The 15,256-nt window shown below is 39.5% G+C and overlaps 1 protein-coding gene across 10 annotated transcripts in view; it reads left to right on the plus strand.

Moving 5' to 3' along the window:
- The window catches only part of AGBL1 (AGBL carboxypeptidase 1), a 561,424-nt gene that overhangs the window by 33,484 nt on the left and 512,684 nt on the right, over positions 1-15,256 (plus strand). For all 10 annotated transcript variants that reach the window (XR_012017745.1, XM_072799089.1, XM_072799044.1 and 7 more), the window contains exons 11-12: positions 53-197; positions 14,273-14,426. Coding sequence is in view for 9 of the 10 variants with exons in the window: in XM_072799089.1 (XP_072655190.1) it covers positions 53-197; positions 14,273-14,426 (299 nt within the window). In the remaining variant the exon portion in view is untranslated. The remainder of the gene's footprint in view (positions 1-52; positions 198-14,272; positions 14,427-15,256) is intronic.

The raw sequence follows: 15,256 nt of genomic DNA on the forward strand, positions 1-15,256 counted from the left end.
TTTAGAGCATATGGGACCTCTCTCTCATTCTCCATTCTCCTTTCTCTTTTAGAAATCATTATCGCCAGAGTGCAGCCATTGCGGGGGGAGCATCCGAGAAGTGTTTTTACACCCTCACCTTTGTGGTCACCTTTCCGCACAGTGAGGATGCCTGCTACCTGGCCTACCACTATCCGTACACCTACACAGCCCTCATGGTAATGTCCTCTGGACAGTGTCATCACCCTGGCCAGGCTGAACGGGCTCTTCGGGGCTTCCCTGGAAACGGCCAGGAGACCCTGACATCCTGGTGGGGAACTGTGGCCTTCCTAAGGGAGCCAGGCTTTGCTATTACCAATGTGGTGGCTTTCTGTGGGTGTGAGCTGCTGCTGTGGACAGAGCAGGGTCATGACCAGGGGTGTTCTGAAGGCCCAAGTGGCATGCAGTGCTCTGCAATTGGCAGGTCAAGTGGAGGAGAAGGTGGAGCCATTTTGTAGAGGCTCTGTCTTTAAGTACCCCTCAAGCTTAAACATGAAGTCATGAGATTGGAGTGAGATTCTGTAGTTGAAATGGCGGTAAAAATCGAAGGTCAGCCAAGAGGCAGATTTGAAGTGCATTGCCCCATTGAGGGAGTGAATCAGAAGCCCATGAGCAGGCATCCACTTCAGCTTTTCTCAGCATTGCTTCTCATGGCCTCAGATGGAAGGTGCTAGAAGGATCCAGGGTGTGCTAGAGGAGTGGAATAAGTAAACACTGAACCACTGCAAACAAGGGCCTCTGTCTATTCTGGAGAAGGGTATGGAGTCAGCCAGTCCAAGCCTGAAGTTAGCATTCTGGTGTTCTCTCAGGCCCTGCAAATACCTCACTGGATGAATTTGAGCAAACTGATTACACCGTGCAGTTCTCTGTCATTTGGAAAAGTTGGCAAACTATCCCTTTCCTCCTAGCTATTTCATGACTATCCTGAGGATGAATGAGCTAGAAGTATCTTCTGTAAAGCACTGTCATCCTCTGTGTTAATGCAAAATGTTATTAGCATATTTATAATAATATGCGCTATATGCGTGAGTGTCTCTCTCACTTAGCCCGAAGGATGAGCATCTTCATTGTAAGTCTGTGATAAGGAGTGGGAAAAGGTAATAACCAAGAATGTCCCTTGCCTTCAAAAGGAATATTCAGGTATAAATGAAAGTTTTTCTCCATTGAGAAGGCATATCTGAAACCACTTGGCTAACTGCTTCAGGAAAGTGCATCTGCCCCACTCCCCATATGCTGTCTTGCCTAAAGAGAGGTGGTTTTTTTTTTTTTTTTTAAACTCTTTTCCAGATTGCAAAAGATACACAACTAGTATTATTTGTGTATCACAGTTAGAAATCTCAAAAAGTTAATCCAACAAATGTGCATCATGAGCTATGCCATAAAACATGCTTTTTGCCTCTAGGGACCTAGAGCAGGCAAGATTCATGATCCCCTTCAACAGCTGCCTTTATTGTCTTGTTCGAGAAGCACCACATGTGGAAAGTCAACCGGGGAAGGGAAACTCCTCTTTGTGTGTGTATTTTGCCTTTCCACTGGGGGAAGGATCCATGGGTCCAGGACTCTGTTCTTTTCACGTGTTGGAATATCTTAGACACTGATGTGATTCTCAGTGGTAGAGAGTATAAAACTTTAGAGCTCAGAGGGATTAGGGAAATTGATTCACCCTCATCATTTACAGATGCAAACACTGAGGACTAGAACCTTGCATCTAGCTAGTGGCCAAGCAGGGAACAGAGCACCAGCCTTTGAAGTACCACCCTTTCTATTCTTCTGTAGAAAAAAATTCAGAAGAAGTTCTGCCCTGGGATCAGATCAGTGTTCTTGCCTGCTGTGATATACAGTAGCTACTATAGCTGCAGTCTACTCTTATAGGTACCTGTAGCATCAAGTTACATGATTGTATAATGTCTGATTGGGTTGGGTTCAAGTCATCAACCCATGGTTTTTATCTGTAACACTGAGTGCCATGGATGTGGTTCAGCAGGATAGTGTTGTTCTCCAAACACAGTCCCATTCTTATCCTGGGATGCTTTGCCAGGTTCTTGTGAAGTACCTACAAGCAGTTTCAAAACCTGAAACTTAAAGAAAGAAGCCAGATGCAGTCAAGCCCTGGCTGAAAAAGTTTCAGACTTTGAAACAACTTGCAGGCACCCTGCAAGAATCAATCAGTGCATCCAGGGGTATGAACGGGATTGTGTTTGGCTCCCTCTCTGTGCTTATTTATTTTTTTTCCATTCCCCTGTGCTCATCTGTTCCGTTTCTTAAATTCCAGCTATGAGTGAAATCTTACAGTATTTGTCTTTCTCTCACTGACTGATTTCACTTAGCGTCATATCATCTAGCTCCATTCACATTGTTGCAAATGGCAAGATTTCATTCTTTTTGATGGCCAAGTAATATTCCATTGTATATTCTTAACTCTAGGAAACAAACTGACAGTGGCTGGATGGGAGGTGGGTCTGGAGAAGGGTAACTAGGTGATGGGCATTAAGGAGGGTATGTGATGTAATGAGCACTAGGTGTTACATGCAACTGATGAATCACTAAATTTACCCCTGAAACTAATAATATACTATAGGTTAACTAAATTTAATTTAGATAAACAATTAAAGCAAAGAAAAGAATGAGGTTGTCTTTGGGGAACACTATCCAGCTGAACCATCCATATCTGTGGCACTCAGTATTACGGATAAACACCACAGGTGGATGGCTTCAGCCAACTATCAGAGATTATACAACCACAGAGCTTGGTGGATGGCTGCATGTGCCTCTAAAATAGTTGTCATAGCTACTGTCCATCACAGCTTATGCCTCTGGGATCCACTTACCTTTTGTGCTCTTGTCAGACCACAGGGTCTAAAATTTCCAATCAACAAAGAACTTGGGAGTCAGTAGAGTCAGTGTGTGGGGGGATAATTTTGCCTTGAGGAGGGACAAAAAAATATGAGAAAAGAGGTGTTTCCTCCCCTCTGTGTTCCCTGGTATCCACAAGAGGGAGGGAGAGATCTGGTGAATCAATGCTTACTGCCTCTTTACTTAGTTTGTCGAGTAGGAATCTCTTCCCACCAAGGAAGTTTGGAGAGTTAATGAAAAAGAGACAAAGGACAAGGAATATGTTTTTGTTTCTCCTAAATGAGCAGAACAGATATTAGTTACTTGAAAATGAAAGATGTATATAGTCCGTTTTGGATTTTACATTTCCAGTGATGCATAGTCTTTGTTCTTTCTATGTTTAAGACTATAATTGCCTCTATGACTTCTCTTAAAAATCTCTTCCATCCTGGATGCAATGAGTACATTCCATTGTACACACTACTTCTTTTTATTTTTGGACATGTCCTAAGGAGAAGCAGTTTTTCTTCCAACAGATCAGTGATAAAATAAATGTGAATGATACCCCAAGGGCAGAATTAACTGCAAGTTACTTGGAGGGTGATGCTGAGGGGTGGAAAATACTTTCTATGTGGAATTCACAATTTGTAAATCTCCTATAATATGGATTATGTTTAATAATCACAGACACTTTTATAGTGGAGGACATGTGGATTGGATGTTTTTCAACGTGAATACAATTTTGCAACTTAAAAATTTTATTATTCTCTTATAATCAGAGAATTAGCATTTAGTTCTTTCAAATTGATATCTTCCAGATGCTTGCCAGGAACTCTGTTGGATAATTGTCCAAATTATAGTATTAAAATAAAGCAAAAAGAAAGAAATATAATATTATTATAATTATGAAGCAAGCAAATGGAATTCTATTTTAACCATCCATATCAAGCTGTCAATAATTGCAATGATGGTTCAAGTGTTAGCAATACTTGTTTAAAGTCTTTGGATTATATTGTGGATTGTCCCTACATGGCCAGTAGTAAAGGTTGAAAAAGGGGCCCCAAGAAAGTTTCTAATGGACATTTTAGAGGGCAAGGAAGTAGGGTCTTGCTGGGAACTTATAATTGTATGAGTTGGCAAGAGATAAGAAAAGTGATCATAAGTAGGGTCCATATGTTAGTGGAACATAAAGCTCTGAAAGTTGGAGCAGGATTTCTCAGCAGACATACATACGTATGGTGGCAGGTGCACCCACCATTATCTTCAGAGATGAAATGGAGTATAGTATAGGGAAAGAAAAAAGGAATGGGAGAAGGAAAGAAAAGAGAAAATTAGAATGTCATTTGTGTGATCTTTTAGAAGGGCTCAGCATACATATGAAAATGTTCACTATATGGGTTGTTATGAAAGGTATATTACATGATACATGGAAAGTGTTAGCCAAGTGTATTCATGTAGTGATTGATACTAGATTGATCAGAGCATTTATTCTCTCTTTTTAAAAAAGATTTATTTACTTTTGAGAGAGAGAGAGAGAGAGAGAAAGAGAGGCAGAGACACAGGCAGAGAGAGAAGCAGGCTCCTCGCAGGGAGCCCGATGTGGGACTTGATCCCCAGACCCGGGGTCACGCCCTGAGCTGAAGACAGACACCCAACCGCTGAGCCACCTAGGCGTCCCTATTCTCTTTTTTATAATGATGTGCAATCATTTTCTCCATTGAGCTGATGGGAACGTATTCATTCTGTAACTTATAATAAAATTAAAATCATGTAAAAAATCTGAATAAAGGACTAAAAGAAATAAATACAAGGGCTACTGACGGTTGTCTTAGGGTGGTTGATGAAAATAATTTTTTTTTACTCTCTTTTCCAAGTTGTCAGTGATATAACTTCATTTATTTTTAATGTAAAAAGGATAGTAACATCATCTTTTCTTTCTAATCAGCAAATCTAAGAGCAGATACCTGGAGATGAATAATTTCTCACCCTTCTTAAAGTTAAGTCTGTTTAATATAGGGAGAGTGAGACTAGCAGACTGGGTTAGTTTGAGAGAGCCCATTAGAACATGCTGGCAGCATGCTCCATGGCTTTTATTTAGCTGATAGGTGCCATTTGTTCTTCTCTTGTGATGAGAAGGCTTCCAGTCTCCGATGAGTGTATTCAAGTGACAGCTGAGGAATAGAAATAAAATAGGCCATCTCCTTAGAGGTGAGCTTTCTTCTGAATTAAGGGGACAGAGAATATAGCAGTTTAGGATATAACAGTGATAAACAAATGATTTTAAGTGCAGGTGCTTCTCACTTTATCAATAGCCATTGGTGGAGTAACCTGCTAAGGTCAAGTGAAATCTTTTCTGGAAGTTTTAAGGTAGTAGTTGATAGAGGAGAAAGGGGGCAGCAGGCTCCTGTGGAGAAGTGCTCATGAGGCTGCAGCCTCCTTATCAGCCTGGCATCTTTCGTGGAGAGGTAGGATTTTCTTTTAAGAAGACAGTCTCCTTTCCCTTCTATTCCCTTTCACTATTATTTATATTCCCCAAATGAAAGAGACCATATAATGTTTGTCCTTCTCCGATTGACTTATTTCACTCAGCATAATACCCTCCAGTTCCATCCACATCGAAGCAAATGGTGGGTATTTGTCATTTCCAATGGCTGAGTAATATTCCATTGTATACATAGACCACATCTTCTTTATCCATTCATCTTTTGATGGACACCGAGGCTCCTTCCCCAGTTTGGCTATTGTGGACATTGCTGCTAGAAACATCGGGGTGCAGGTGTCCCAGCATTTCACTGCATCTGTATTTTAGGGGTAAATCCCCAGCAGTGCAATTGCTGGGTCGTAGGGCAGGTCTATTTTTAACTCTTTGAGGAGCCTCCACACAGTTTTCCAGAGTGTCTGCACCAGAAAGGGAGACAAAACATGAAGACTCCTAACTCTGGGAAACGAACTAGGGGTGATGGAAGGGGAGGAGGGCGGGGGGTGGGGGTGAATGGGTGATGGGCACTGAGGGGGGCACTTGACGGGATGAGCACTGGGTGTTATTCTGTATGTTGGCAAATTGAACACCAATAAAAAATACATTTATTATTAAAAATAAAATAAAATAAAATAGATTAATGCCAAAAGAAGAAGAAGAAGAAGAAGAAGACGATGACGACGACAGTCTCCCTGGGGCTCCCATAATGCCTTGAACTCATTCCCATTTTTATGGTAAAAATCCTGCCCCTGTGGCTTCTATGGAGCTGTAGTTATACTTAGTTATTGGCATGTGAATTCAGAAGCCTGCTCCTCTCGTCATTTATCCCAGCAATGTCCAATTACACGTGGCCCTGCTAGACCCGAGATGGAGATGGAGCATTCACCTCAAAACTGTTTTCCAGAGAACAGCAAAGATTCATTTCTGCAAAAAAGGAAATCCAACAGAAGTTTATCATTGGGTTACTTCTGGAAGTCTTCTGTATGTCTGGAGCCAGGATAATGCCCTAAGGATGGAGGTGTTGCATATTTGGTGGCAGGTGGAGCAGGGCAGTGATTTTGTTGAAGAGTGTAGGGAGGTAGTTGGCATGAACAAGTACAGTTTACAGAAATGAACTTAAGCTAAAATATGATAGGCATTTATTGGGTTGTAATATTATTAATCATAAAAATATAATAATTGAAAATTTTAACAGAGAATTCATAGTAGAAGAAAACTTTGAAACTTTGCTTCCTCCCACATTTGCTGCTGGGGGGCATGTTTTCTTATTTAGTTGAGTAGAGTTGATGCACAATGTTACATTCGTTTCAGGTGTATGACATAGTGATTGGACGTCTCTGCATGTTATGAGGTGCACACCACTAGTGTAGCTGCCATCTGTTTGAAGGACAGTGTTCATGGGCACGATGAGGCTCTTGTTTGTTTCTTTTGACTTTTTTCTCTTGTACTTAATTATGTTTGATGACTTCTGCAGTAGACTGAATCTGCTTTCTATATATGATTTATAAAAGCTAGGTTTTATTTTTTATTTTTTTGATTTGGCATCAGACACCAAAGAGTTATGGCCTATTTGTAACCTTGTGACATCACAAAATGATGGCCAGTGCTTCTGTTAAGAAGGCTCGCACAGCTCCCACCCATCCCATAAGGGACCCTGTAGCCATAATGAAATGTCAAATGAATGATTCTGATGGAAAAAAAAAAATCCTCATAGAAATAATTCAGCAAAGATTGCATTTTCCGAAGCATATTCTATAGCATTCCAGTATCCTGAGATCTTTAAAGAAAAGGAGTGTAACAGTCGTATAAATTCATGAAGCACTGTGTGCTAGTTTTTCTTCTAGGCTCATGGTGCATATTGGTGAATTGAAGAATCTGAAAAGCTCTGTAGCCATGAAAGCAGTTTCATTTTCTTTAACTCACCATGTTCCCAGTGCTGTGGCTGTGAATTTCCCGCCCCTTCACCTCCCTGTCCACACCCCAGCACTTAGTAACGTCCTACAGAATATATTTGGGTAAGATGCTGCGGAAGAGAATCGTGTTTTCCCAGTTTGGGCGCCTAATCTTGAGAATATCGTGAAGCAAGGGTCACTCAGTCTGGATTTCAGTAATAACTAATACAGGGAGCATCTTTCACCCAGAAACTTACGAAAGTGATTAAAATAATTTGTTTACAATCACAGAGTCCTACCTAAATTCATGACTGTTTTTGTTCCTTTAACTAAGGTTCTGAAATTCCCCTTTAACCAGGGATGGCAGCGACATAGCTGACAGCCTGAAAGGGACATTTCCATACTTATCCTTGGCCATCTTTCCCAGGAGACCAGATGTCTGCTCCTTCTACCAGGACTTTAATTACACTGATTTAATATTGACTTTTTCTTTTCATACATCAATTTCTTCCATGAGCTTCCCTCAGGAGGATATTTTTCTGTTCTGTAAAGTTTTGATTTTTGCTGTATTTCAAATCAGTTTTACATATGCTTAATTTCATTTAATTGTTGCCAAATAATGTAGTTTATACAATTTTTACTTCTTGGGGGAAAACTTAGGAGATTTTTAAAAAGCCTTGTATATGATTGATTTTTGTTACAGTTTCATGGATATCTGAGAAAAAATGTTTTCTGTAAAGACAAAGTTTGACATTTATCTATAAAAGCAATATTGTTCAAACATTCTATATCATTGTTTTTGTGCGACTGATTTATTCAACACTTTATTAGAGTCTCCCACTCTTTGTACCATTCCCCCCCTTTTGCCGTTTCTATGTTGTATATTTCAATCTATGTTATTTGATTCTTAAGATTTATGGGTTTTATATATTCATTGTGAATCGTGCCCTTTATCAAAATAAGATTTTTAAATCCTATTTAATGTACTTGGTCTTAAATATGACTTTGTCATATATTACGATTGCTATGCCTACTTTAATTTATGTTTGCTTATCCTTTAAGTTTCAATATTTCTGTCCTAAAATATTTTAGTGGAGGCAAACAAAATAGATAATTTAGGAGTGCTTTTCATACACATTATCTTTCCTTTCTCTCAAAGTACTTCTTATATACAATAGGCAATGTGATTTTAAAAAAAGAATCTGAATGTTTTCATCATTTAATAAGATTGTTTAATATATTTATACTTATAACAATTTTTTATGTTACTTCTGTCATTTTGATTTTATGCTATTTTCCATGCTTCTTTGCTTTTCTTTTCTTTCTGTCTCCCTTCCTCCTTCCCTCCCTTCCTTACTTCCTCCCTCCCTCCCTCCCTCCCTCACTTCCTTCCTTCCTCTCTCACTCTCACTTCCTTTCTTCCTCCTTCACTTCTTTCCTCCCCCCCTCTGTTCCTTCCTCCCTTCCTTTGTTCCTTCCTTCCTTCCTTCTTCCTTCCTTTCTCTCTTTCTTATGCAACATGGACCAACCACATTTTCTTTGATTTTTTTCCCCTTCGTGTTTATAAGTCTACTTGCATTTCCCTTTTTATTCTTAAAAAAAAGTATTTGAGCCTATATTTCTCTATCAGTAATATCAGCTAACATTGAGTGTTTCCTATATGATAGGCACTTTTCACACACAGTATATGGCTAAATTATAGCAAGCACTGAATTGGGTATTTTTATATCCCTTTGAAAGATAAGAAAACTGAATCACAAAGAGGCTAAGTACAGAATTTACATACCTTTTCTAGAATCCACAGCCCAAATTTGAATCAAGGCAGTTTGACGCAAGAGCCTACCCTCTTAGTCATCTTGATATATTGCCTTTCTGTTCTCAAGGATCATATAATATCACTATGTCTATGTAAATTTAAAAAGTTCTTGTTTTGTTTTACTTTATTCTTCTCCTGCACATCTCTTTTTAAAAAGATTTATTTATTTATTTAAGAGAGGGAGGGGGAGAGGTTGAGAGAGAGAGAGAGAGAGAATATGAATGTGCTCAGGGTGGGGCAGAGGGAAAAGGAGGGAGAAACTCAAGCAGACTCTGTGTTGAGCTCAGAGATCGATGCAGGGCTCCATCCTGTGACTGTAAGATCAGAACCTAAGCAGAAACCAAGAGTCAGATCCCTAACAGATACTGCACCACCCAGGTATCCCTGCATCTCTCTCTCCTTTTAAAACTTTTAAAATTTAAATTCGATTTAATTAATGTACAGTGTATAATTAGTTTTAGAGGTAGAATTCATTGATTTATCAGTGCTCATTACATCACATGGCCTCCCTAATGCCCATCACCCAATTATCCCATCCTCCCCTCCCTCTCCCCTCCAACAACGCTGTGTGTTTCCTATAGTTAAGAGTCTCCTATGATTTGGCTCCCTCTGTTTTCATCTTATTTTATTTTTCCTTCCCTTCCCCTATGTTAATCTGTTTTGTTTCTTAAATTCCACATATGAGTGACATCATACAGTATTTGTCTTTCTCTTGCTTACTTTTATTTAGTATAATACCCTCAAGTTCTATCCATGTTATTGCAAATGGCAGGGTTTCTTTTTATTGGCTGAGTAATATTCCAGTGTGTGTGTGTATGTGTGTGTGTGTGTGTGTGTGTGTACTACATCTTCTCTATCCATTTATCTATTGATGGACATCTGGGCTCTTTCCATAGTTTGGCTATTGTGGATGTTGCTGCTATAAACATTAGGGTGCAGGTGCCCCCTCAAATCACTGTATTTGCATCCTTTGGACAAATACCTAGTAGTGTAATTGCTGAGTTGTAGGGTAGCTCTATTTTTAACTTTTTAGGAACCTCCATACTGTTTTTCAGAATAGCTGTACCAGTTTGCATTCCCACCAGCAGTGTAAGAGGGTTCCCCTTTTCCTGCATTCTCACCATCTGTTGTCTTCTTTGTTGTTAATTTTAGACATTCTGACCGGTAACTGCACATTTCTTTTTAATTTCATTTTAGAACCGGATGACGATATTATGATTTGATAATCTTTGTTTTTCTCCCTACATAAGTATTTTTTATAGTGGCACTATTATATTTCTATATTATATTTTTGTTATGTTCATATTATATTTAAATTTGCTTTATATACTATATTATTATTTTATATTTGTATATTTGTATTTTAAGTTTGTATTATGTAGTAACCATGTTTTCAATAGTCATGTTGACTCAAACCTTGTTTAACTGGACTATCCGATTATATTGTTTCTTAGTTTGATTTTGGGGCAGCTGAAGTATGTCTTCAAGTTATTATTTTCAGTAAAAATAAGGTGATGTGTTTTCTGAGCTCTTGCCCATCTGAGCATGTATGCCACATGTGTTTGTGAGCAAGTACTTGGCTAGTTCTAGGTTAACCAGTGAATCAAGGCAGTGATAGCAATCTTTTCTACTTTCAAACACTAAGCATACTCCTTTTTCTCTGGCATCTAGTATTGCAGAAAGAAGTATGACTCACATATGACTTTTTTATGTGTACATATATGTATATGTGTAGGTTTATCTACACACACAAACACATATACTTACTTTTAAAAAATAATCCTGATTGTACAGTACAACCCCCACTATGCTCAATAAGGAACAGTGGTGCTGATTTTAGTTAGATTGGCAAACACACACTAGACTTTCCCAGGGAAAAATTTACTCATCCCCAAGAAAGGATATAGGGCAAGAAATCAGCAAAGGGCTTAGTGAAGATCTCTGGGCTCCCAGACATGGATCCTTTTGCCCCAGTCACACTTGACTAAGGAAGTGTGTGATCATGATTGATGAACCTAACCCTAGCCTAGGAAAGCCATCAGCCCTGGGTTTTCTTCTACTTTCATACCTAGCTGGTTACATAGGCCTTTTTCTTTCTTTCTTTTTTTAAAGATTTTATTTATTTATTCATGAGAGACACAGAGAGAGACAGAGAGAGGCAGTGAGAGGCAGAGACACAGACAGAGGGAGAAGCAGGGTCCATGCAGGGAACCTGACATGGGACTCGATCCCACGTTTCCAGGATCACGCCTTGGGCTGAAGGTGGCACTAAACTTCTGAGCCACCCAGGCTGCCCTACATAGGCCTTTTAATTAAGTGTGTTTGTGTATATATACTTAGTTAGTCACCTTATCTTCTCAGAGGTGTGAGACTACCTTCCAATCTCCCATGCAGTGAATCTCAATGATATCTGATACTCACTGCTCAATGAACAATCACAAGAATGAAGTACAAAGGTTTGGTTCGGTACATGGGTATCAGTTGAATTCTCCTCTTAAATCCGGGATAGACACAGTCCTTCTAATTCTGTTACCTAGTATTGTGTCAAATGCTGATTCAGAAATATCACCAGAGCAACCTGTTTCTAAGACAGATGTTAATTTTTTTGCTTACCTTGGTGTGCTGGGCAGAACAATGCCCACCCCCCCACACCCATGATGTTCATATCTTAATCCCTGGAACTTGTGAAGATATTCCTTTACATGGTACAAGAGATTTTGCAGATGTGATCAAGTTAAGGGTCTTGAGATGGAGAGGTTCTCCTGTTTGGAAATCACAAGATCCTTAAACAAGAAAGAATAAGACAGAAGAGTCAGGATCAGAGGAGGAGATGTAACTGTGGAAGCAGAGGTGAGATTGATGGGATTGCTGGCATTGGGGATGGAGGAAGGCACCATGAGGCAAGGAATGCAAGTGACTTCTAGGTGCTGGTAAAGACAAGGGAATAAATTATCCTCTGGAGCCCCAAGAGGGAGTGCAGCTTTTCTAACACCTGGACTTTTGCCCAGTAAGGCCCATTTTGGACTTTGGACCTCCAGAAACATAAGACAATTAATCTGTGTTGCCTCTGTCCACTAAATTTGTGGTAATTTGTTATAACAGTGAAAGTAAACTAATATACCTGCAAGGAAGAATGTGACAGAGACTTGATACTACCTCAAAGAGGGAAGGGAGAAGGTAAGATATTTATTAAATCTTTAAAGTCTTGTTTAAGAGAATGTATTTTTTTTAAATGTGGGGGCTTGATTAGCATTGGGTAAAGATGACGATACAGTGGTTTAAGATTGAGGGATACTGTAAGACAAAAATCTTGAGGAGAGGAGCTCTAAAGGTCTTGGATCAAAGAGTCAGTTGTAGCTTTCTGTTGAAGAGTTGATGAGATGTTCTTGGAACTAACAATAAATTTATTTGTGATTTATATTTTTCTGGGCAAGAGTTACCTAGACTAGTATAGTTATGTTGAGACAGACAGGGAATGATAAAGTCAGTAGGCTATGTGGGGGTAGATGATTTGGGGTTTCAATTGTAAAGAGTATATAACTCAGGGTCAAATTTTCACATATCCCTGAGGCTAGAAGAAAGGTTACAGAGAATGATCTGGTAATATTTTCTTTCCTTGGGATTTTTTTTTCTTTCTCCTTGCAACTCAGATATTTTAATAGAGTACAAGTAGGTTTTAATCTACTTTTACCCAATTGCTAGGATTTTTACTTAGTTTAGAAAATTTTTTTTCTTCTTTACTTGTATATTACTTTTCTGTTACTGCTAGAACAAATTATCACAATTATCACAAACTTAATGGCTCAAATCTTTTGTTTTGTTTTATAGCTCTTTAAGTTAAAAGTCGACATGGGTCATACTGGGACAAAGTCAAGGTATTGGGGCCACATTCCTTCTGGAGACTATTGGAGAAGAATCCATTTTCTTGCCTTTCCAGTTTTTAGAGGAAACCATGTTCCTTGGCTTTTGACCTGCTTCCTTCATCTTCAAAGCCAACAATGGCAGCCTGAGTCCTTCTCATGCTACCGTCTCTGGTTCTCTGCAGATGGGACAAGTTCCCTGCTTTTAAGCACTTGTGATTAGATTGTCCCCAGCTGAATAATGTGGTATAACTTCCCCATCTCAAGCTGACCTTAATCCTAAATATATCCACAAAGTCACTTTTGCCATGGAAGGTAACATATTTACGAGTTTGGAAGATTAGGGCATGGATCTTTGGGGGAGCCCTTAGTCTGCTGACCACTTTCATAGTAAGTCCTTTCTGCATGTAAGCACATCCTTTACTTTTTGAGGGCACTGCTCCCTTTTCAGTGATATGTCTTATGAATATTTTATATATATTTTCATAGGATTCATGTTTATTTTATTTATCTAGGAGGCATATTATTTGTCAAAAAAACAAGGTGGGCAGTTTCTCCTTGGCCATAATACCTTCTTGATTATGGTGAAAACTTTAGGTCCTCAGCAGGAAGGATAAGTTTTGTACACTAATGTTCTTGTGCTGGAGGGGGAAGCTTCTCTCTCTGGTTACTGAGGTGACTATGTCACTGTTGTCAGAGTGTGCAGTATGGGTGGGAGGAACTCTCTTAATCTCTTTTTCTGATCAATCCCACTGTTCAAACTAGAGAAAATATAGTTGGAGGTCTTAAAGATTGTTGAGTCTTAGTTTCAATGACTATCCCACTTCTGTATCATTCTGTGCTTTAAATGAGTGAATGGGAAGGTAGGGTAGAGAAAATAATCACTACTAGTTCACTGTTCTCTTCACCTAGCATCCCACCTGGATCAGTGCTTTGTATTATCCTTTAATGTGCTTACAACACTCTTTATATCGCTTGGTTCTAAAGTGATACGTGCTGCTGAAGCTCTCTGTCTCATGTTCCCAAGTGTCCTGGTTGTGCTCTCTCTTCATGGCCACATCCTTTATATCCCTCTGTGATGGGAAACATGCTGTATGCCCTGCCTTCTTTGTTTCAGTGCCACTCGAAAACAGATATTCTATTGTGAAGATGTGCAAAAATTGTGTTTCCTGTTCAGCCTCCCTGAACTTCTCCTAGCAAATAGGAATAGCCCTGTTGTTAATCACTTAATGCCCAATATCAGGTACACTAGGTGAACAAAAGTATGCCTAACCTAATAAGGAGATAAATGAAGATAAGCTCTGTTGCTATTTTCTATTGTTATTGTCAAAAGATTTCATGAATAATAATCACTTCTGTTTCATCTCTGCTCCAGACTCACCTTGACATCCTGGAAAAAAGTGTGAACCCCAAGCAAATCTACTTCCGCCAGGAGGTTCTCTGCCAGACGTTGGGAGGGAATTCGTGTCCATTGGTGACCATCACAGCCATGCCTGAGTCCAGTAGCTCTGACCATCTAGAGCAGTTCCGTGAGTAAAAAATGACAACGCTCTTTGAAGATTTGGTGGTCGTGGGGTGTCCTCACAGCCTTGGATGATCCCTGTCCTGTTGAGGTCAGAAGCTTCACAAAGGGTTGGGGAGTGGTCTGTCGTTTTAGAAATGTACTTCCCACTCTTGGTACAATGCAAAGGGTAAATATTAACATTGCCCTTTTGGTAAAGGGAGAAAAAATAGATTGCAAACTGTCAGGGAGAGGAAGACTTTTTGTAAATGAGAACAGTTTACTAGTGACAGTCACTTCCTCTCCTAAAACAGAACCAAGACTAGAGTCACATTTTTCAGTCAGGGCCTCTTCTGCCCATTCTCATTGCTGTTATACTGCTCCCAAGGTCAGACAAGGGCTGGAAAGGAAGAAAGTTGAGTTTTGGAGCCCTGGATGAAGAATCTGCTTGAGATTGAATACCATTTGGATTTGAAGGGCTGACAATGTGGAGGAGGCTCTAGCCAAGAACTGTCAAACCAAACCAACACACACACGTACCCCTGAAATGTTAGAGCCCTGAACATTAGTGTGACTTACCTGTAACCAATTAGCCTTTGAAGTTGGCTTTTGACATATTTAAGCAAAACTAAACAGAATGAAGGCTGTTTTGCAATACAGAAAAGTTTGTGAGATGAAAAAAAAGACTGGGGAGTAAAAATCTGGCTAATTTATCCCCAGAAGATGCAGCCATATCTGATGAAGTGCTAACCACTTTCAGGTGACTCTTTGGTGGATACGAAATGTAATTTCTCACACCCCATCAGCATCTGACAATGGCTGCTTAACAACCTGGCTAATCAACAACTGATTATCCCA

The sequence above is a fragment of the Canis lupus genome, chromosome 2 (genome assembly GCF_048164855.1).
Source record: "Canis lupus baileyi chromosome 2, mCanLup2.hap1, whole genome shotgun sequence".
Classification (NCBI taxonomy): domain Eukaryota; kingdom Metazoa; phylum Chordata; class Mammalia; order Carnivora; family Canidae; genus Canis; species Canis lupus.